The sequence below is a fragment of the Rhamphochromis sp. 'chilingali' genome, assembly GCF_963969265.1.
Source record: "Rhamphochromis sp. 'chilingali' genome assembly, chromosome: 16".
NCBI lineage: Eukaryota > Metazoa > Chordata > Actinopteri > Cichliformes > Cichlidae > Rhamphochromis > Rhamphochromis sp. 'chilingali'.
Window position 1 is genome coordinate 21985679 of NC_137943.1, and position 24678 is coordinate 22010356.

The 24678-nt window shown below is 40.0% G+C and overlaps 2 protein-coding genes across 2 annotated transcripts; one reads left to right on the forward strand and one right to left on the reverse strand.

Annotated features, from left to right (window-relative positions):
- Positions 1–428: 428 nt before the first annotated feature.
- LOC308412626 (von Willebrand factor C domain-containing protein 2-like) lies at positions 429–4584 on the reverse strand. Its single transcript, XM_080907129.1, has 3 exons — positions 3939–4584; positions 2931–3060; positions 429–2657 (listed from the first exon to the last, which is right to left on the reverse strand). The coding sequence occupies exons 1-3, from the start codon at positions 4293–4295 to the stop codon at positions 2467–2469; spliced, it is 678 nt and encodes a 225-aa protein (XP_080763255.1). The 5' UTR covers positions 4296–4584; the 3' UTR covers positions 429–2466.
- Positions 4585–4825: 241 nt separating this feature from the next.
- ccdc24 (coiled-coil domain containing 24) lies at positions 4826–24661 on the forward strand. The gene is made up of 9 exons (XM_080906669.1): positions 4826–4892; positions 6193–6354; positions 10475–10662; positions 15507–15623; positions 15723–15827; positions 17394–17448; positions 21865–21922; positions 22242–22338; positions 22565–24661. Exons 2-9 carry the CDS (start codon positions 6205–6207, stop codon positions 23568–23570), a joined length of 1776 nt encoding a protein of 591 aa, XP_080762795.1. The 5' UTR covers positions 4826–4892; positions 6193–6204; the 3' UTR covers positions 23571–24661.
- Positions 24662–24678: the final 17 nt, after the last annotated feature.

The window sequence follows — 24678 nt, forward strand, 5'->3', positions numbered from 1 at the left end:
GCATTTATTCATTAGTTGTTCTCAGGCTCTATTCTTATACTCTGTTTGACCTGTCTTCCTCCACTCAGCCCCAAACAGTCACGGAAAATGACTGCCCCTCCCTGAGCTTTGCACTGCTGGAGGTTTCCTCCTGTTAAAAGGGAGTTTTCCCTTCCCACTGTCACTTCCCACATATATTGCTCATAATAATATAAATAAAACTGAATTAAATTCTGTCCTCTAGTTAAGTCGACAACACGAAAGCCTTTTCGTCCTCTTGTTGTTTTAGTTTACTGGTTCTTTATCGTTGTTGTTTTTTTTCCAGGAAGCTGCTTGTTTCCCATTGTCAGCAGAAAAGCTCTGCAGGGGCATCGGGCAGGTGTCCTCACAGACAGAAGCACAGTAAATGAGTCACTCGGAGTAAAAAGAAGCAATTCAAAACAGACAAGTTTAATGGGCATGAAAAAGGAGTTTTAATTTGAAGAATCTTTGCACATTTTCTCTGCACACCTGTATGGATTATCAAAAAAGGTATGCAGCATCACATCACATCAGTTCCCTTCATATCAGCCAGTAAATTGAAAGCTGCACTTGTAGGAATTCTTTCATATTTTGTGAAATACAAACACAGCGTCTGCTTATTAATGATATTTAGCTACAATGGATCAATGGCACTGATGCAGGCAGCAGCAGCCCGAGATTATTATGTAATGTCAAAGCAGTAAACACAGAGTTTTAAACTTGAAATCACTTTTGTTTTTTTTCTATGAAATGTCCCTCATGATCAAAGTGAGAAATGATGACAAATTACAGAAGGTAGGCCTGCTGCCTATCAATGTTTCTGTTTAAAAAAAAAAAAAGACAATATACTTCATGCTACATTTCATTCTGAAAACAGAAAATCATAATTTTCCACTTGGAGAGTGCAAATAATGTAGAAGGTTGTTTGTATCAAAGCTACACCTTTCTTGTGAAAAATGAGCAAAGCTGCGAGTTACAGATTGTTGTTTTTTTTCTGCTCTACAGTGTACATGTACAAATCACATTCTCCTAAATGAACCCCTGCTTTCAAATATTACACTTGTCTACAACTACTGTACAGTCATATGTCAGGCCATACTCTCATACATTATATTTCAATTAGCATGGAAATTGAACTACAATATTTATAGAACAGACACAAAGTTGTTTATTGCTCCGTTCTGCTGTTTCCTAGTCTAAATTGCATCACAGTGATGCATGCATTTTACTGCTGCATCAGCTGGTGACAGGTCAATTATCATTTCTTGTCATTCAATAATTACATTGGCTTTGTTCTGATGCTTGAAATACCTCCTTGGTCCTCCCCAAGGTCTGCAATAGCCCACTCATCTCTCTCTCTCAGAAAAACACCAATCATGATAGGAAGGCCACTACTCAAGGGTCGTTTAATTTACTTGTTCCTGTTAGATTTGTTTCATTAAAGATTCTTCTGTAGTAGTGCAGGTATTGGGAACAAGTGTTGGAGTGTTTGTTGTCCATTCAAAACAACATTACTGGAACCTAATTTTGTGTTTTTGAAGTTCTTGTAATTCTCAGCTAGTGTCCTGTCAGTGACAGCTTTAGTGTTGTTTGTTACACTGAAATGTTGGATTAGGTATCCTTGTCCTGTTGCCTAAGGTACAATGCTGTGCAAAAGTCTTGAGCCACATGTCATTCTTTATATTTTGTTTCAAAGTAGGCAGGCTTTATTGTAATTTTTCAAATTGGTCTGAGCAATAGTTCTCCAAACTTTGAGAGGCTTTGCAATTTTTTTTCTTTGGACCGTTTTGGACGGTCTTTGCTGTTTTGATTATTTTTGAAGGGCGGTCTTTTATAAAATAAAATAAAAAACTCAAGAGATGAACCAGTGTAAGAGAGATTAGATAAGAGACAATTTAGCAAATTTAAAATCATATGTTTAGGCACATGATACAAAAAATATCAAAGTTAACACAATCTGAGAGACAGAAAATAGTATTTTTGCACCAACAAGAAGCGAAGGTCCGAAAGAACTTCTAGCAGAAAACTTGTCATATTTTGACATTGTGTGCAGTGTGAACTTAAGGAATTTGAGGAACTGGACAAGTGGAGGAAAAGTGGCAGTCTCAAACAAAAATCTGCAGCATATAAACAGCATCTTAAAGTCCAGCAAAGACCTGACACAGGACCTGAGAGTTGTATGTGGCCTTTCAGCTGATCCATCTGTTATTCACTCCTTGACAGATGCCCTTCCACTGCATAGTACAAACTCTGTTTTTGCCTTTTATTATGTATTTCTATGTGTGTTTGCACAAGTTTAAATAAATCTATGCAGCTATTTCCCATTTTTCTAGCAAAAAGAAAAAGAAAGAACCGGTGGCTTAAGACATTTGCACAGTACTGTACAGTACATTAACATACTGCTTCTTTAAACAACATGTATTTTAAGAAATGTAGACCTCTGACAGTCTACCTACTGACAGAGAATCAGTTTTTCTGGGTGGGCGGCTGGTGAGGTTTACAGTTTCTGAGGCGGGAACAGGTGGCGAGGCGGTTTCCCTCCCAGTAACCAGCATCTTGGCCGTCGTGACAACGACACTTGGTGCAGGAGTCAACCCAGATGGGCTCTCCTGCAGGAATCACTTTACTGCGTGATCCATCAACATAGCAGTTAGGACCTTTGGGGAGAAGAGAAGAACAGGTAATTGGAACTTAACAGATACTACACATAATCAGTCAAATGGATAGCATTGTGTAACTACACTCATCCCTATTTTAAACCAATTTTCAAAAACAAGACAAGACCACACTAGAGTGGGTCTAAATGACAACATTTGAAAACTGTGCTCAAATTATAAAAAAAAAAAAGATAAATGTTCTCTCTGTGATGCTGTCTGTGAGTGTTTTTTTTTTTTACTTTCTACTTTTATTAAACTGTGTTTTTAACATACCCTCCTTGCATTCAGGGCAGCACTTCCCAGGCTGATAGACAGGGTTGACACATGGTGGAGGCGCACAATCTGCCACAAGACAGCGGGCAATGCCATCACTGTCACAAGTGCACTGCTCACATTCTGATGGCTGGAAAACACACACACCGACACAAACACACGCATACACTGAAACCCAGCAGGGATCATTTCCTAATCTCCTCGTGATGTAAATGCGGGTTAGTCACTCCTAGCAAGCACACGAATTATGTATAATGGTATCCTTTTTAAAGCGTGTACTAATCCTCGTACCAACTCAAAAGGGGGCGCCATTTACCTCCAATTTAATACTGCATAATCATTACATACAAACGGATATCTGGTTTAGGCTTTAGTATTCATCAAAGCTCATCCTCATTTGGTTCTGACACATGCATTCAGAGACAACGATTGGGAACAATGGGGCGAGACCAGAAGACCCAAAGTTTAAACACCAACTGGTGCTCCCTTGTGTTACTAGAATATCTCTATGATATTCAGATTATTTAGATAATAATTACATTTTAGAGCTTCTATTAAGTGTTGTTATTATTAGTGTTCAAGTCATTCTTTCGAATAATGTATTCTTATAATGTTCTTGTACACTGTTATTGCTGTGATGCCTTTACAGTACAGTACAGTTACTACAGCTTTGACGTCAAAAAGATTTACTTAAATAATACTATTGACATAAGCGCACTAAGGTGCTTCATTTTAGGATGACGATGCTGACATTTTCACTTGTAGGCCATTTTCTAAATAGTTGCAGCTACTTTGAGCACTATTCTTACAAAACTAAACTATTATCGATGGACGTCTCAACCAATGCACACCTGTAACCCTCTTACATTTTCTTCAAAGCCTGATGATTCACAAACGTATATCAAAGTAAATATAGAAAAAGTGTAAAAAAAAAAAAAATTAGGCCTAAAAAGACAAATTTTTAGACCTTTCCAATAGGTTATGTTTATTTATGTGGCACTGACTTACCTGGAAGTTCTGTCCTAGCTCGTACACCACCCCTCGATACTCGCACCCAATTTTTTCACACCTGGGGCAGCAGTCGGTGGGGTAGTGGCTAACGTGGATACATGCAGCTGGGAGAGAGGTGCATTCAGTGCGGGCACACACGGAGCCCTCAGCGGTGCACTCACATTGAGTGCAGTGATCAGAGTCCAGGAAATACCATTCTCCCATGTAGTAAATGCTGCCATTGGCCTCGCAGGTGCTCTCCTGCTGTCCAGCGACCGAAAAGCCAAAACAAGCCTGCGCGCAAAGTACGAGTGCCAGAAGGACCGTGCGTATCCCGCGCGCTAAGGAAAGGCGCTCTCTCACAAGCTTTTCCATAATCTATCTGATTAATCCAAATGAGTAAAAGTTCGTTAGTGAAGGGAAACTTGCACTGTAGTCCTACTTGGGTTTAGTAGAGCGATCAGCCAAGATTTGAAAAAACAAACAAAACCTTTTCTTCGTTAGATTGTTAAAAACAAAGCCCCCCAAATCCTGAACCTCTCCACAGTGGTCTGCCGGGTCTGCGCACACTTTTGCAAGGCAAGGAGTCCGGAAGGGAGTGGAGGCTGGGAGCATGAGGGGGAAAGTTTCACTGCTCTCATCAGAGTACATGCTTGCCCTTAACGTTACTAAGCTGAAACCTGTCCCTCCCTAGTTTAACACGCACGACTTCAGCCTCCTACAAGAGTTCTTCGTGGCCTTGTGTGATACTTGAAGCCTACTGCGCCTTTAAATTTGCTCTTATTGTGCTTTATCTGTTTAGTCTTGTATTTATTTTTATTTTACAATATACCAAGTTTACCTGGATTTAATTGAGTGCAGTCTCTGTGTTAACGGTTCAGACAAATCTCGCGATATCTCTCCCTAGCAACTCAATTGTTATCCTTAGATACCATAGTCTCGCAAGCTCAACGCCCATCAAACATCGAAAAGGTGAGCCTCTCTTCCTCTTTGGCTACAGTGTTTTTTAAAACACATTTGGTAAGTAGGTTTCACACAGCGTGTTTTGTATCGTTTAGTGTTAAACTTACATTACATCGGTTTAAACGAGCTCCTACTTTCTGCTCCTGTCACTCATTTTCAGTAGTGCGGCTAAAGTTTATTAAGTCAGCAGGCCCGTTTGGTTTGAAACATGGCAGCACCATTTACCAGGAAAGAAAATACTGTGTAGTACTGCTGACGTTAATTACATAACGATTTTTATTTTATTTTCTTTTCTTTTTTGGTGTTATTTATGAAAATGAAAACAACAAGCAACAAAAGACTGCAAATATTTGGCCAGAAAGGTGTAGCCTGAAGTTTTAGCTTATTACCCAGTTTGATTCTTCTACTCCATTCCCCTCCTACTTATAAACTACTAGAAATTACTTAAATAGAAGCTTCTAACAAAGTGAAGTAGGCAAAAAGAGCGCAAAAAGCTGCACATCATGTCACGATCTAAAGCAGGGGTGTCCAACTCCAATCCTCAAGAAACAGCTGAGAAACAAAGTCATTGACATCTATCAGCCTGGAACGGGTTACAAAGGAATTTCTAAGGCTTTGGGATTCACGGTGAGAGCATTATTCACAAATGAAGAAAACAATGATAAACCTACCCAGAAGTGGCCCGTCTACCAAAATTACTCAAAGAGTCTGTCAGTAATTCAAACAAAAGAACCCAGAACAATATCTGGATAACCGCAGGCCTTATTTGCCTCAGTAAACGTCAGAGTTCATGATTCAACAGTAAGAAAACGACTGAGCAAAAATGCTGCTGATGTCTCATCTCACATTTGCAAAAAAACCATCTTGATGATTCCCAAGTGTTTGAGGAAAATGTTCCGTGGACTGACGAGCCTTTTGGAAGGTTTAAGTCCTGTTACATCTGGCGTAAAACTAACACAGCATTTCATAAAGAGAGCGTCATACCAACAGCCAGACATGACGGTGGTAGTATCATGACTGCGGCTGCTTTGCTGCTTCAGGAGCTGGACGACTTGCTATAAATGATGGAACCATGAATTCTGCGTTCTACCAGAAAGTCCATGTTGACCATCAGTTTGTTATGCAGCAGGACAAAGTGTTGTAGTCAATACCTGGACCATATATATGTATAAATAAATTTATTATATACATTGGTTACTTGGAACATTTAAATATGGGGGGTATAAAAGAAATCAGGAAGGGGGCAAATACCTTTTCACACCAGTGTATGTTGTTATGTTCCACAATAATTTGTATTCTTCACTCTTAGATTGCCATTCACATGCAGTCACCTGATGAAAGCCAGGTCTGGGGCCCTGGCCAGTCCCTATGGGGCCTGATCGCTGAACATATTTCTGAGTCAGAGCTGCCAAAGATCTACACCGCACTGGGCCATTCCTTGGTAGATGTGTACATGGACATGCACACTGAGGTGAGAGAAGTTTTATAACTCCAGTGTTTGATGTCTTCTGTCTGCATACAGTACCACAACACCTGGTTTGTAAGTTGAAAGGTCCCTCTTCACAGTCAGCAGATTGTTTCATCATTCATATGGTTTTATTTCTTTGAGGAATTCACGCTGGGTCTGTTTCTAGCAGGATTTAACAAAAGTACTACCACAACTTCTGCAAGAATTTCCTTTTGGGCAGAAGCAAATCAAAACATTGCTCAGCTAAGCATTCCTAGCCAAACAATTTAAGGACTCTGGTTTAAGGCTGTGTAAGTAGGTTAGTTTTGCTGCATATATTCATTACTTACAATTCCCAGACTCCATAATAAAAGTGAAATGTGGGTTAGCTGGCACGGCGCCGCAATGAGATCCAAATGTGAGCCAGACAGACTTCAATATTTATTCCAGAGCAGCTAAACTCTCAGACCTACAGGGACTTGAAATGGCTCACAACTCATTAAACAAGCACATTTAAAATCAAGACTGAGGTGAAAATGTTCATTAAAAGAGGAAAAGTTTTGAGAAGAGTCAAAGTGAAACATGTCAGGGAAGAAACTGTGACTTCCTGATACTCATTAATAAAAAACTGTGAAGAACTGAGAAATGTAATTATATATTCATTCAAATTGAAATATCTTATTCCAGCTTTCATACTGTGGCTTGATGTGATACAACCACTGAACCAAAGCTGTGGTAAAACATATTTCTATTGTCTGTCCTTTTTTCTTTCTCAAATAATGAATTCTTAAAAAGCATTTTTTTCTAATAAGTGCATCTGGCTCTGTGGGCATTTTTGCCTCAGACATGTAGACCCCTGATTAGAGACAGCAGTGCACTCCGTGAGATGGATAAAACCTGTGTCAAATCAACTCGTGGATCCATCCACTGTGGCGACGCTTGGGAAATAAGGGATCAGTCAAATGTACCTTCCAAAAAAAAGTGCAAAGTCAGGGCATCATATGTTTTCTTTTTCCATAAAAAGCAACCAAACACCTCAATAAAGAAAAATAAAGAACTGTAAAAGATAATTTCTAATGAATCTATGATCAGCTGACTAAAGAAATAAGTGAAAGCTGAAACACTCAAATGACAGACCTCAGACAGACAGTTGTGCTTCTGCACTTAAGATCAAGTTTGTAGGCTTTCTTTTCACCACCTTCTGAGGAACAGAAATTTCTCGTGCTTGGCTGTTTATTGTCTGGACTCCTCCAGTTTCTGAGGTGTAACTGAGCAAGACAGTGAAGCCAAACACCTTGCAGTGGCAGCATTTGGTGTGTGTTAATGAATGAATGAGAAACACTGCAAATGCTTTGTAGAGCCTCTGAGGTTAAAAGCCACTACTAAATGCAGACCATTCACTCTTTACCAGCTTCTTTCTTCTGCTTGTTTAGTACTAAAATCTTTCCATGTGTTGGTCAGCCCTCCTTTCCATGCCGTGCCCCAATGGTTCAGTCACTGCTCACACAAAAAAAAGAAAAGGAAACCACCTGGATGTGCTTTAACTCGGCTCTAGAGGCCTGCCATGTAGATTCTTACCACATATAATATTTGTAGCAGTTTCTATGTGAAATCCACACGACAACTGTACGGCATGCAGGTACTCCTTCTCACTACTGCAAAATAATTCAGCATATGCACAACCCCGCACACACTATATACACACAGAAAGAAGCTCAGTAAGCTGAGTCACTCAGGGGGTCGGTATAACAGGGTTAAAGAGGCTAATCCTCAACTGTTGATAAGACTGTTAGCTACATATAATTTGACTCGACTGTGTGTATGTGTGCGTCAGCTTTGATTGTGCGCCTGTACCCTTGCACGTGTATGTGTGTGTGACTTTGAGTATTGCTCTGACATTTCTTCATCTACAGTTCAGTGTGTCTGACTGTAAAGCCTCCAGGTGGAATAACAGACTTGAGGCTAAAAGCTCTGAGAATTATTCAGGAAAAATAGAGCAGAGAGGGCCTTATCTGACTGTCACACAAGTACATTCAGGTTTTGATTCAGTCTTTACATTTACTTTAGGATGGATCACTTTCATTTTTCTCTCCACGGCTCTCTGTATGTCTTTTCTTTCTCTTTTCTGTCTATGTTTCTCTTGCAGCCACATAATGACTTCCATTCCTCAGTGAGCCACTGTGAAAAATAATAGCAGATCTGCAGGTGTCTCCTCCATTCCTCAGCGCTGCCATTCCTCTCTCCATCAAGGCCCTCATTGTCTAAGGCGGCAGGATCAGAGAAAATATTAGACTCTCCCTATAAGGCCCGATCTCTCCCTGAACTCTCACTTTCACTCTGTCTTTCTCTCTTTCATCCCCAAAGTTAAATATTTTCAAAAACCCAATTTAAGTAGTTCAGCAAAACTGAAACGTTTCACCGGTGTTCCCTTGAAATAGCATTTGGATGAGATTGGCTTACTGCTGAGGAAAAAGGGAAAAACATCCAGGAACAACTCATTAGCCAGTGAGCCATGAATCCTTTAATATAAACACCTCAACGCCTAAAGGCACATGGCGGAAGTTAGTGTGTTTGTATGTGTTCACCATGATAGGGTGTAAATGCTGGCGTTACGAGAGGATGTGCACACACACACATACACATGCAAAGACCAGAAGTGCTATGTTTAATATCCTTCTTTTGAAGTAAAGTCTTTGCATCATGACATAAATGATTGGCAAGCAACAGGTGTCGAGGTGCTAATGGGATCCAGACTTCACTGAGGCATGAGCATTCACACGCGCTACAAAGAATAAAAAGGTTCTTGGCCTCAAAATGAACAGAGGTGTTTGTCTAATTTTCAGCCCAAGACATATAGTAGCCAGTGTGGTGTGAAAGCATGCTAACGGTGTATGTCGTTTTCAGATTTATATCGATTTTCTTTCTCCTTTGTCCCTGTGGATGTAGAAGTTGTATTTCTTCCTGTTCCAAGAAGACTGTCAACTGTGCACAACAGTTTACAGTAAACAAGCTCTTCTTGCATCAGTGACAGCCAAGAAAATGTCTGCTCCTTGTAGTATTTAGTATTTGCACTGTCAGTGGAAATATTTATCTGTCCCTCAGTTTAACAGATTCTTTTTTCAGTGTAGAACTTCTGAGTCACTGTGAGGGAAACTACTTGTATCCTTACATTGAGTAAATACTAGTAGATTACCTTTAAAGTAACTAGCAGGATATTTTTTGTATTTGTTAACCACTGCTTTCAATCTTAATAGTTCTATGAATACAAACGCTATGCTGTCATTTTCATATGAAGCAGTATAGAATTATGGGTTACTCTTCTCACAGTTTATCTTTTTCACACATTGTTTTCATATTGCTGACCTGAAATAACTGTTATTTTTAAAATAATTGCCTTCCTGTCATCTTTAGGCAGGAAGCTTGCCAACAAAGTCAGTATCTGGAGCATACTCCATGTGGACTCAACTAATAACCAGCCCATTTACAAATCTGTGGATAAATTGTGTGTATGAATATTTCATGCTTAAATGTGATTTATCAGTATTATCCTACCTGAATTTGACCTAAGAACAAATTAAGGTAATTTAAACACAAGTCTTTAAATTCACTACTACCACTACAACAACTACTACTACTACTACTAATAATAATAACAATATTAATAATAATAATAATAATAATTACAATAGCTTTCATTGAAAATTAGGATTTTTCACTTGGATTTTTTTCCCTCCACATGTTTTTTTTTTTGGTGGTCTTTTTCATTTCAACTTTCATGTCCAACCTTTTTTGAATTCTGCCACTTGTGAGCCTCTGTTATTTCAGTTTTCCCCTGCTTTCCAGCCTATTAGCCATGCAGGCTTCTGTCTTACATCATTGTCATCACTTTCTCTGCTTCACCTCCAGGTGGGCGTGGGCGTGTTGCAGTATGCAGATTGTAAACAGATTGCACAAACCTGTTGTTTCCAAATGAAATTGATTTACTAACTTGTGCACAGTGGTAACAAAATAGGCCGATGGGCGTTTCATAATTCTCATGGTAATTTTCCCTGCACACTTGTATTTTGCACCAATTACATTTCCATGTAGATATGAGTAAATGTGGGACTTTTAAACACTTGTCTCACTGTGGTACCTTTTGCAGGCAGAGATGTGGCACAAGATGTGGCAGGAGAACCAGCGAAGTGGAAAGCACGGCGGTGGGGCGGGGACCCCGCTCCCATGTCTGCAGAATGCCCCTCTAGTTGACCCCCCTGCTGTGAAAGAGCTTTTGAGAGCTGAGGTCAAGATGTTACTACAGACTCTCGGAGAGAAAGCCAGCAGGGCAGGAAGGTAGGTGGAACATCTCACATACTCAGATCAACACTGCTGGACATGCTTAATGAACTAGTTATGGCGCTTTTATTCATCAGTCTCTGCTACAGCCTTGAAATGCACTTCAAAGTTTGGAGAATAACTTAATTTGTTATCTTGATAATGTTACCATCTATCCACTCTAACTAGAGCCTGTCCCATCTATCATATGGTGAGATGTGAGGGTACACCCTGGTCAGGTCACCAGTCTGTCCCAGGACTAAGTGACAATACATTGAACATTTTCTTAAGAAATTAAAAGCTTTATTAGTTTGTTTTTTTTATCCTGACTTTTTATGCCCATTTTATACATTTCTTTCTTTCCCCTGATCATTCATGTCTTTCCTTTATTCACCAGCCATTAGGTGGGCTGATCAGATGAGTTAAGACCATGGTCTCACACGTTTTACGTCATTTCTCCCTCCTGACAAAAAGTACCATAAAATGCTATTTTGTGCTCCCATGTCGGTTACAAATGGCATGGGAAAGCAGAAGGACAAAGGTTTTTGGAGACGGGAACTGGTGTGGGAATTGAGGAACAATAGGACAATTATAGGAGCGAGACACAGTGATAGATGACTGCAAACACTAGACTCGCACTCAGTGCAAGCTCTGTCGAATTGCAGATATGTTTTACTTTAAATGGGAGCCAAATACTCATCTTCAAAATCTTGTGAAAAGTTAGTATAGAATTGCAACAACTTTGAAGGAAAAGAAAGGCTGATTGAGATCCAGTGAAGGGCACTCAGGGAGACAGCTTTGAGACTTAGTACTCTATATCTGCTTTATATGTCATCAGGGAGTTATAAGCGTCTCAAGAAGTAGTAATAAAACTTCCTAATTCCTGTTTTTTCATCTTTTTTTTTTAAATGTTTTACAGCTAATCGTACAATGCAGGTCAGAGATAAGCTTGTAACAACTGGCAATTTAATGACATGCATTAAAATACTCTGGAGAATGTCATAAAACCATTGGCAGAGCAATATTGGTTACCAGCACTGCCCTGCATTCTCACATTAAGACATAATGCCTTTGTGAGGAGGTGTGTGTGAGAGACTGAGACTATGTATGTTTAAGGTAGCAACTACCCCAACAACTTGCAGTTTGCAGCCAGGAATGCTGCCGCATGACTGGTTTTGCTGAGGCCTTTTAGGACATAAGATGGATTGCACTCCGCTTTGTGGCTTACCATTTATTGCCTGTCAATTTGTGCAGGCTGTTGTAGGCTGGAGGCAGCTTTTTATTCTGTGGGTTTCTGTGGACCTTTAAAAAGTCGTGAAAAGCCAATAATCAGAAATTTAGGCTTTAAATTGGACTTGATGAAAGGATTAAGAAGTTTAAGAAGTTTACTTTAAATAAGTGATGTGGTAATTAAAAAAGAACCATAAAGACACCTTAAGAAAGACACCAGCAAAGGCCTGCCCTGTTTACAGTATAAGTATCACCAAAGTCCAACCTGATTGCCATCCAGTCTTCACTAACAGCGCAGAATGAGTGGCAATCAGGTTGTCCTTGTTTTTTTGTCTTTTTAAATGTAGTTATTTGCGTTTGAGCTATTTGTGGGTATAAATTACAGGTTGATCTAATATTGTTTGTTTGTTTGTTTGTTTTATTAATCATGTCTTTCAAATGGTAAAAATGCCATAAAGACTGACATTTCCCAAACCCAAAGAAATAAATGTTAGAAAAGTCCTTATTTTGTGTGTTTAGTAGTTAAAATTGCACCATGGAAATGTTTTATCACCTCTTTGCTGTCTATGTGTGATTGGCACACAGTTGACATACACAAGAAGTTGAATAATTTGCAGGTATTTGATTAGACGAATTAAACTCCGTATAAAGTCTACACTATATGGTCAAAGTACTGGGCCACCTACACATCTAACCTACAGGAGCTTTTACAACCAGTTGTTAATCCAAAGGCATTAATATGGCTTTGGTCTCCCTGTTGCTGCTATAACACCTTCCACTCTTCTGAGAAGGTTTTCATTGAGATTTTGGAATGTGTCTGAGTTCTTGCCATTTTTTATCCAGAAAAGTACTGTTCACCACAGCCTGGTTCAGTCTTGGTTCCAGTTCATCCTAAAGGTGCTTGCTAGGATTGAGGTCAGGGCTCTGTGCAGGCCAATCACGTTCTTCTACACAAAACTCATCCAACTATGGATGTTACTTTGTGCACTGGAGCATGCAGGGGCAGAAAATGGCCTTTCCCAAACTGTTAAAGATGGAAGCATAGAATTGTCCAAGATGTCTGAAGCATTAAAAAGGGCCTCAGCGCAGCTCCAGAAAAACAACCCAATTAAAGATGTATTAAACCCACTCCTTCTCCACCAAACTTTACAGTCAGGCAGGTAAAGTTTTTTTTGGCATTACATGCTGGCTGATAGAAATGTGTGATTTCACCACTTCACAGAACACATTTCCACTGCTCTCAAGCTCAGTGGCCGCATCCTTCACACCACTCCATTTCAATGCTAACATTGTGCTTGGTAATGTAAAGCCTAGAAACCAGTGCCATGAGGCTTCCAGCACAGTTTGTGTACTGAAAGTTTGTGTGCTTCCAGCACATGTTAGATCCAGCACACTGTGCTGATGTTAGATCCAGAGGAGGTTCAGAGCTCTGCAGTTACAGAGTCAGCAGCGAGTTGGCGACTTTTACGCACTATGCACCTCAGGACTCAGCGACCCCGCTCTGCAACTTTACATGGTCATTCACTTCATGGGCGAGTTGCTGTGGCTCCTAAACGCTTCCACTTTGCTGTAATACCACTTACAGTTGATGGTGGAATATCTAGGAGGGAAGATATTTCACAAACTGACTAACTGTCGCAGCTGTGACATCCTATTACAGCACCATGCTCGAATTCATTCATCTATTAGTTGAGAAATATTTCAGTCTTGATCAAAGTTAACCAACAGACCAGCACTGCCCTCCACTGACTGGCTGTTTTTTTTATTTTTTTATTTAAGACTTCTTTCTCCACAGTCTCCTACTGAATCTAGTTCGTGGATCAAAAAAAATATAAAATGTTACACTGGTGCGTGTTATGACAGCTCAGTTGACAGGGATTTATTTTGAAGCAATCTTAAAGGGATTTTTTTCTACAGATGGTAGCAAGGCCTGATGTTTAAGCTGACAATCCAATATCCATAAGGCTACAGGTCTGATGCCCAGAACAGCAGAGTGTCTTATTAACGTGTCACTGAGCAAGACACAAACTGAAGCCTCGCTCACTTGCAAAACACAAGTCACTCTTGTAAAGTGCTCTAGTTTGGATGTAAATGGATTATAAAAAGTACCATTCAGACCGAGAAACAAGCCTGTTGTTATTGGCTGGGAGGGAATAGTGCCAAAAAAAGGCATTGGTGCCACGCAGACTGTGCCAGTGCAAATCACCTTTTCTCTTTGAAGTTGGCTTCTGTGTAGTTGTTGACCTTGATGCATGGTACTGTGTGTGTGATCCAGGTCTTTGAACGTTCAATTAGGCTAAGTCCCAAGTGCATATCGGCTGAATGGCTTTCAGGAATAAGCCTAACACACACTTCTCGCTGATGCCACTTTCACTGTAGAGCTCGACAACCATCTGTTTAATTTAATATGCTCTGTTGGCGTTAAAATTGAGAATACATACATCAAGGTGTGGACCTCTCATACAAAGTATTTGTACCTTTAAAAAAAAAAAAGGTTTACTAGACATTTACCTGACAGGACTGGTTTCAGCAATAGTTGTTGATGCAGTCGGTGCTGCATTTTTCTGTGTTTAAGTCGTTTGTATGAGGCGGTGGGGGTGGGTGTGTGCCTTGTAAAGCTGACTGATTTATCTTGTAGGCTTCCTCCTGTGTGGTCCTGATGTTCCTACCATTCAGTCTCTTACACATACACAAACACACATAGATGCATATCGTTGCCAGATTCGCATAAAAACATGCATTTTCTATTGCGCAGTGACTGTGAAATTAAGCAGAATGGACCAGACAGAGAGCCACCTCACCTGCAGCTGCCCCTGTGGTTTGGCTTTCTCCATGAGTGAAGAATTAATGCTGCTGCTGTATAACTTTTCTGCTTTGAGATATATATGCTTTTTAAAGATAACTTGTGGACACGTTTTAAAAATTTAATTCAATAAGAAGAGACCATTTGGAATAGCAGAACATGATTTATTGATATACAGAATTCAGTTAAGCTATTTGGCAATTAGATTTCAAAAACCCATCGTAGCAGAACAGCGTCCCACCAGTGACAGGAAGTAGGGCAGGACCCCCTGGAGGGCGGTGATGGTGAAGATGAAGATGAAGGCTTGGATGGCGCCCTGAGTGACTCGGGTGCTGTGGAGATGGGGAAGAAGTGGGTTGCGTGAATGAAAGTCTGAAAGAGAGAATGACAGAAGAGCACTGAGGTTTAAATTAAACAGATTGGAAGCTGATTGGGTTGAAGCTGACAGGCAAGAAGATGATTGGACTAGAACAGTGATGTCAGCATTGAGTTTTGAGAGCCTGTGAAAGTGGGACTGATACAAAGAATAGACTGGCAGGCAAAAACCACCAGTGCAGATGAGTGCTTACAGATCTTTCTTACTGAACTTATGCTTATGCTTCATTATATTCTTAACACCAAACAGCACATTCTACCACAACTTTTCTCACTTTTCCAACCAGTATTACTGCAGTGTAGCTGTCATGCCGCTGAAATCATTAGCAGATCCTATGAAAAAGTGCAAAGCGCTTGGATACAGTTTCAACCTCTTTTAGGCAATGCAAAGGATTAAAGCACTGTGGAAAACTGCAGAAAAGCAAAAGCTCAATCTGTGGCTCTTTTGTATTAGAGATGTTGAGGAGCTCCTGCATCGGTACAAACCTGAGACTCTAAACTACGCCCTCGGCCACCGAGACAGATGTCATACTAATTGCACCAACCCTAAAGATACTGACAGTGGAAGCAGGTTAGCAAGAGCCCAGGCTTGCTTAATTTACTGAGATTATGCAGAACTTGATAAAGTCTTGTAATCTTCTGTCTTCAATTCCAACCTGTCCCTCTTTAGGCCGGACTCCCGCTGCTCAGTCCAGTCCAGAGCTGAAGATGAGATCGAAGCGGTGAGAGGAAAGCTTAATGTCACCGAGATAGACCAAGTGGTTGATCGACTCAGGTGAGTTTGAGCCATGTTAAGGATTTCAAAAGCCTTAAAAAAAATTTGTTAAGTATTTGAATCAACTTTGAACTGGGTCATTTGTACCAAAGGGAATATTATCATCTGAATGTACAGATCTGTACTACTTTCAGACTTTTATTTGTTAAGTTTTTAAATCCCTCAGCTTTTCTGTTTGTGGGTCATTTGAAGTGTTCACATGTGGTTGTTGTCTGAAGCTGCAGCAGTCTTCACCATACTTGGCACCAAATAGCAGATAGATAGTGATAGTCTGTTAAAGCTAAGAAGCTGAGGGCAAGGCATCAAAACCTGAAACTTGAGGCTCGAAACAACGCTGTTGCTGGGTATCTGTGGTATGTGTAAGTAAGCAACATTGATGTCACACGTTCTCAAAGTTACAGAGCTAAAAGAAAAACAAAAGAACAGAAAATCTTTTAATGCTAGTGAAATGATTTTTTTAAAAGAGGCTCAGTGCTTGCTGTGAATCCACAAAGTCTGCCCTTCAGGGTCGAATGATTAGAATTTATTTACAAATCCGGCAGTATCGCCCTAATACATCCAGATTTTAATAAGCAAATACATTATCACACCTTCCTTTAAAGAACCTTTATTATTGTACTTAAAACACTTTCAGTGTTGTCATTCATTACTTTTTTGTATCAATACAACATATTGTTATTTGGATTGTGCTGTTCGGAGAAAGCACCGGTTGTATCGATCAGTCTTCTGTGAAATCAAACCAGTCTGTATGCTCTAGAGCATACAGACTGGTTTGATTTCACAATAAACAAACAGCTGTTTGTTTATTGTGACCCCTAAAATCTTTTTCCGTACCTCCTTATATATGACCCTGTAGTGCACCATCTATACACACCCAACTTAGTGGAATAACGTAAGGGCATGCATGCGGTCCAAACTGGGAAAGAGCACAGTTCACACTGGTACAATAGTTAAAGAATGAACTCTTGTCCTGGTTTTTGTAATACAGTCTAGCAGCGACACATCTTGCATATAATTTTTTTTGTGACTGACTCATTCATATTTGGTCTTTGTAACTCTGAAAGTCAGAGTTTCTCTGAGCCCTCTCATTTTCCCCTTAATTTCCCCCTCAGCCTTCCTCTGTGGCTTTTGTCATTGCCCTGCCTCCTTCACGCTCCATCCCTCCGTTTCTTCCTTCACCCCTCGCTCTGAGGCCCACGGGGCAAAGCAGTCGCTGGAGCTACCTTAGAAAAATGCCTCCCTCCCTCTCTCTCTTTCTCCCATTTCCTGCCTAGACCAGAACAAAAGGCCCCATTGTCAATAAATGGATCCCAGACCCGACCAGAGCCAGCAGAAGATTCTTTTTCATTTGAAAGAAGTGAATAAAATCTACTACGGTTATGTAACTGGAGAAGGGCAAAGATAGGGAGGGGAAAGAAAAATAGGACACTGTTTCCTCTGTACCGTATGAAAACTGCAGAGGATAAAGTCTGAGCAATGCACCTATTCTGTTGTCGCTGCCTGTGTTTTCCATCCTATTGAAACTGATATTTATCTGTCAGTCTGTCTGTCTATCCATCCATGCAGAGCTCTCCTAATAGGGGAATGTGAAGAACTGACCAGACTGGTGAAGCATATAAAGGTAAGAAGATCAGGATGGAACAGCCACCTATCAAATGAATGCTTACTCAACCTTTTTTTTTGTTAGTTGCCAGTGCAACACTGATGAAAATCCTACAGTTATTTACAGGTGACTGCACCAAAACAGCTGTGAATTTTACACATCAAAACAATCCATGAATTATGAGCATCGCGAAGGACTGTGAGGCCTGAATAATATGTGCTTTATCAATATGTAGCATAATCTGTAGAGTAGGGTTTTTCTTCAGGTGTAATTTTTCCTCTTAATCCCCAAACTGAGAGTTTACCTTCATCCAAAGTTTCTTCAGCTACAGAGAAAGAAACTACATACAAAATAGCATTTTTAGCATTTAGCATTTTTCGAGCTTGAGTTGTTTGATGCATGTTCATCGTTTCCATTACACTGACTTCCTCGTGCGTCAGCATATTTTTAGTCTGAAAGACAAAAGATATGTTTTTCCCTCTTAGTTTCAGTCCCTTAGGCAGTCCTGCTAATTCTCTTTTTGGCGGTGAAGCCCAGCCAGGGCGAACATTTTCACAAATCAGCATGCATGCACGCTCACAAAAGCCTGCAAAGCCTCAGTCTGAACTTGTATTTTCCATTTTTCCAGCCAAGAGTAAGATCAATCTCCTCCCAATCAATCAAATGGCATATAAAGACATTTTCACACACACACACACTCGAGCTAACTACACATGTACGTTATCACAGAAACAGAGTGAGTTTAGCCAGATGTAGGACTTCTCTGCTGCCCAGATGTTGAAGTTATCTCTCTGTACACTCTTTTTGTGTCTGACCATCTACAAGTGTTGCATTGCCAAGAGCTTCTCTCGGAAATATTAGAAACCTAAGCAAAGAACAGACACTCAAGTTCACTGCATGTTTTCAAGGACCCAGCAGTGGATGAAGTGTTGTTGTGCCTGAAGCGCAAACAGCTTCTTAAATTACTTAAACGTTCCTGTGAGGCGAAGATGCCATTAAAAAGATAAACAAAGCGGGAAAGGTACACAATATTGAAACCCTCATTGAGCTTTTTATTGTTGACAAAGTAAAACCCCGTGTAGGAGAGTGAAGATAAAGGGGAAACGTGACCCAAGCATGTGTTAGCTTTAAAAGCCTGACGGTGGGAAGTTAATTTTAACCACTTTTCTTTGTCTCTCTTAGATCTCATTTAAAAGAGATTGCAATCAGTGCCAGTAAGGAAATTGTTTCCTTAAGCAAGTGTCTGCTGTCTGATGTGCGATTGGCATGAACTCACTGTGCATGTTCAGTCACAGATGTGGGGACCGTGTTGGCCTTACATTGTGCAAGTCATCATTACCTTATTAAGAGTGAGCGCTTCAGATCTTGGAACAACACTGGCCTCAGGATCTTCTGTGTGACTTGTTCGATTATTAACAATTCTACAATCTCACCACATCTGAGGCGGTCATAAAGGAATCGACAGTGAAGATTTAGAAGTAGTTCACAGACTTGTGTATATTTTTCTTTAAATCACCAATTCTCTTTCTGTGTGTTTTTCAAGGGGAATTCAGATTCTGCTCCAAATTGGAAGACGTTATGGAGAGGCAGAGCTAAGCAGGAAAACATTTGAATGTTCAAGTCAGAGTTTTAGATCATAATTGTTAACCTCTGTTTTGTTCCAAGGGCTGCTTTTAATTTCTACATTTTTGGGGAGGCTTTTTCTTGTTTACGTAATCAACCACATGTTCTAAATGCTACGCCTGTCAGCCAGTAAGCTTTTTACCACGCACAGCTGAGGTTTCTATTGATTTAGAGTTATTCAGTGCAGTTAAATTATATTGTTTTTAAAACAGCTATTAAACAAAGGCATATCAGGCATATAGGGATTGTTACAGTATGAGCTAATTGCTTTTTTTAGTGCTGGATGTAGCGGCCAATCATAAAATGGTCCTAAACACAGTCATAATGACCCATTTTCTCTTAGCAGGAGGGAGAGATAGTGACTTGGACCAGCACCAAACAAACAACTCTTAATGACAGTAGATAGGAGGAACTCACACATGTATACACAAACCTCTACTGATCCTTGTTTGAGTGTACTGAGTATAAAACACTCGAGCTGTGGAAAATATGTAAAAAAACAAAACAAACCTATCCTTACTCTAAAGTAAAGACCGCGCTGTCAGCACAGGTTTACACACAATTTTACATAATCTGTTAATAAGTGAACTTTTTCTATTATGGACACTAACTGGTAATTAGGAATCATCATCATGACTCTCTTCACAGCTTTATTACTTATTAGGTCACTGATCTCTTCCATCACAGTCTGACTTTGGCTACGCTTTGAGCTTTACACAAAGTTACTGAAACTTATTTGTTCATAATAAATAAAGGAGTACGTCTCAGTGGAGCCTCTGATATGTAGTCTAAACATCGCAGTCAGCTTTAACTCACTGCTGTCATAGGACTGGAGTCTGTCAGGGATTTCATGATTTATATGATCTTTATTTAAACTGATGGACTGATCTTTGTTTGTGCTATCAGAGGTGCTGCTGGCTTTTAACTTACATTTTATTTTACTTTGTTTTATTCATGTTTTTTTCTATTGAATTGCTAGCAGCCCTGCTCTAGCTCAAAGCTGCCTTACACCCCACCCTACACACCTGGCTTCTAAAATCAACATAATATAGTCCCATCTCAGAGATAAACGAGCACATCACAGTGCAACAGCTAGAGTATTATTACTTCTGTATGGTGATGCATTTCTGACAATACTGACTTTATAAAAGTTATACTGTGTAAAATGTGATTAAAAATGACCTTAATATGTCATCCTGAAAACATCTAAACTATGCAGTTCTGGTTAAACTGGTGTAGCTTCTCCACCAAATGCTACAGTCTGGCCAGAGCCTCATAGATATGCAAGACAAATTCAAGAATTCCTTCACAAATGGTGTTGCAGTTGCTGCAGGATAGTTATTTAACTGTATAATAACATAGGTGCTGAACAGACTTGCTTTTATATAGGATTATAACCAGAATAAAACCAGTTGAGTTGAGCCCACCATTGCAAAAAGAAAGGTGGCACTGGAGTTGAGCTCATCAGTCCAAACTGACTGAAATTGAATGCGATGTATTGTCAATCTGTCTGCATTTATAAAAATGATATTTTCAAAGCTTCACCAATTTGTAAGAGAGTTACTCGACTCAGTTTGAGTCGGCCAACGCTTGCTTGTAAACAGGTTGTCAAAGGTGCAATGGGCTTGCTGTTGAAAGCGTTCACTGCAACTTCTCGTTTTTGCCAAACGAGAAGAAAATTCAGTGCATTCACCAGGCGACAACCAGTTTTTTGTAGTCACAAGGAGGTTGCTGGCCTATTTTTACTCTAGTGTGACTGAGACTTGATAAAACCAACTTATATAAGGTGTTCCATCAGGATGCTGAAAGTATTTATTTATTTTTTTACTGCTTGACCAGCTTGATCAAGCTTGACAGAGCCATCTTAGAGAACCACCACCTCAGGTTATGAAAAGATGGCTGTCATACCGCTTTGAGCTGGATTTTGTAGAAGGATTAAGCTGCCGAGGAAGTTGCCGTAAATGTGTGTCGTGCAGAGGCGGATTTGGGTTCTCATGTATCAGATTAATCACTAAAACATACAGCCTTTCCTAAAATACCACCAAGTCTGCACTGTGGTAATGTGTTCAAACCCCACACGGACCACACAGGCTATTTTTGGAGTGCGTGCGCTTTAGAGTTGTTTTAGATTTCAGTCACTTCTCTGTCAGTGGCACCGCACATACTTTGTCTGTCGCTCTGAAAGACAATACTGGAAGGTTTGGGTTTGAATCCCACTATGAGAACAGGGCAGAGTATGTGCTTTATCTGTCAGTCTCCAGGCCTGTGGGTTTATGTGGGTATGTCTGTGTTTGTGCATGTGCGCACGCGTGCATGTGTGTTTGTGTAATAGTCTGCGGTGTCTATAAAGACTCTTAGTATTTGTGTTGCTGTAAAACGAGAAGGAGGCTGTGCCAGTCTCTGGTAACAAACACATGCACATTAAGACACATTTTGCAATCAGGTCTTTGGTTTTGTGAGTTTCAGACACACACAAACACACAGAGCTCTATGGTTTTCATTTGCTATGGATATCGATGTTTGAAGCCAAATTATGATGGAACACTGCTGCTCAATCATTTAGCGGTTACACACATACACACATTCCTTTCCTTCTCCTCCCGCTGTTAGTTTTATCCTCTTCCCTGTTCCTTTGCTATTTCCAAAGCCTCATCTTAAGCATGTTTAATACATTTATATCCTATTTTTCCAGTGTGTCCTAGTTTGGTGCCACAGCATTATGCTAAACGCTGCTGCGACGAGGAGTAGAACTGCACAGTTAACATGAGCTCTCAAGTTTCTCTTTTCTCCTGTGCTTTGTGTTTCTTGCAGGCAAACATTAAACAAAAGTGTCACAGCGGACTTCATAAATCTGAACCTTCACTTGCAGGTTAAGTCACAAATTTTGGCATTTGCTGCCATCTGCTGGCAAAATATTTTGTCCAACACGCGTTACATGTCTTTATTTGAGTTTACAATTTGAAACTGATTCCAAGACATATTTATGAATGTAAAACTGAGCTATGCAGGGTCTGTCTTCTGCTGATTAACAGGTAGTTCATGAGTACAAGGAGGCGTTCAGGGATTAGTTAGGATTGACAGGGACTTACATTAATGTTTTTAATTAATATTCACAATATCTCAAAATAGTTTTAATCATATTTGAGACCATTTCATATCTCAGATATGTTGTGTTTGTATATTTGTAGACCTGAGAGAACTTAGAGGAGCTATACAAGTGGATTTGGAGCTCAGCCCCTTTCTGTTCCCACCTTCGTCCCCTTTGCCTGCAAAGAAAGGTTTCAGGTTAGTATGCATTATTATTATTGACAGCTATGTAATTAATATTAAAATAGCTGCTTCACTTTCGTTGCTTGTTTTTGTCTTCTTATTCCATTAAATATTTTGAATGTGAACACGATGACGCTTTTCCTATAACACCATCTCAAAAAATACCTTCAACTGCTTCTTTTTGTTGTCATTGTGAATGAAAATTCCCTTAATTCGTGAACTTCTGATTCCTTTTCCACAGACTGACAGCAGCACAAAGCTCAGAGAGTCTGAAAACTTTATCTCCTCCATCAGTCCTAAGACCGCATCCACCTCCTCCTCTGTCCCCTCCTATTCCCAGGCCTCCAGCTAGACCCCGTCTCTCTAAGATGTCAACATCCAGGACTCACAGTCAGCATGGAGTCACATCAGCTTTTAATAAGTCAAGCAAAACACCTACCTGCAGCACTGCTGACACATCTGGGCATACACACGGTCTCCTCACCACTGACCACATAATGAGAAATAATAACCAGTGCGGTTTTTGTCCAGAACAAGACAGTGCTGGTCTTTCCTGCAGGACCCCGGATTCTACGGCTAATTTTGAAGTAAAATCTGAGAGAAACTCAGCCCTTCACAAAACCCATTTATCAGTAAACTGCAGGATTCACAGCCAAAGCACAGAGTGTGAATGGTCACCGCAGAGGGAGAGAAAGAGCAGCCCTGCATACAGGCCAAGAAACATCAATATCACTCCGTCACTTGTTCCTGCTCCCAGCGGTCTCTGTAATGCAGGAAGTTGCAGCAGCAAAAGTACTGACCAATCTGTGGCAGCGAAATGGAAATCAGGTATTCAAAACAGGCAGCAGGATAGTAGCTGTGAAGGCAGTTTAGAATCAGCGAGAGCACAGTCATATGCTGATAGCAGGAGGAAGATGTCTGAGAATTCAGTCATGTCTGAAACTCGGAGAACTCCTGCACAGACATGCAGAAGGAAGAGCAGCGGTGAGACTTCTAGACATTTAAGTGGTGCCTTCAGGAATGATGGCAAAGAGCAACAAAACCTGGGTGGCCAGTGTGCAACACTTTGCCCATCTCATCCTTCAGCTGCATGCAGTCAGCGACCACCAGCAAAGATTAATGAACATTTTTTTACCTCTTCAAAAAAACCACAAGGGGGAAGCACAAGTCAGCCAAAAGAACCAGCAGAGCCCCAGTTTCTCCAGAGGTTTCATCAGCCAGTGCCTCCTACAAGAGTCCAAACTTAAAGACGACTACTACCTGAGGGCAATGGTGTGTCACAAGGAAAAATAAAGTTGGCTTGTAGTTCTGATGGATATTCTGTGTCTTCTAGTCATTTATTTTCTTCTCTTTTTATTTCCAAGCTGGATGAGTTGACAGTTGCAAAAAATGTTTTGTTTATATAAGGATTCAAAAAATAATAATAACGGTGCAAAAGTCTCGAGTCACCTCTCATTTCTTTATATATTTAGGATTGAATGCCCTCTATGTTTTCATTTAAGGTACTTTGCTCATACAAGTAGTTACAAGAACACATAATTTGTTATCATTTCTTTTGTTGAGGTAACACAGTTTGACATGAAAGATGATTTTTGTACAAACTATATGATTCCAAAAAGTTTTTAGTGGCAAACTTGCCATATCTTGTCATGGTGTGCAGTGTGTTCCTAAAAAATGTGAGAAAATTGGAAGGGTAGCTGTCAAAAATCCATTCTTAAGGAAGGGGTGGCAAAGAAAACCTGCTGTGTGCCAAATTACACACAAACTGGACAAAACCTCAGTGGCAATAGAGCTTATGGACTGATGAATCCTGATTTGGAATTTTTGGTTCAAAACATCAATAAATATGGAGCAGCTCAGGAGATAGTTAGAACAGTGAGTGTCAAGAGCCATCTATAAAACACAGTGACCATATAATAACCTGTTCCTACCCAAAGGACTTTCTGAGCTTCCATCTCAAAATGACATGCCCAAAATGAATAAAAATAAAAATGAGTATTTCTATGCAATTACAAACTCATTTTTTAGCATATAACACCTTAAAATATGCTTTAGTTCAGAAAATCAGTAATCAACATATAAATATCATCTGTGCAAAGATGTATGCTTCTAAAGTGAAACAGAGAAAAATGACAGCACTTTTAATAAATAAGGCGTTGTGCAGTTTGCACAATTTTGGGACATTTTGGACACCATATATGAGATGAATTTGTTAGCTATTAAATTGCAAAAAAATATTTAATTTCATTAACATGCTGAAAATGGTTGTTGTTTTTGCTCTTTTTTTTAATTTATTATTATTATTTTTTATATTTTTGAGGAATTAACCACACGTTCACATGCAGGGGGTTTCCA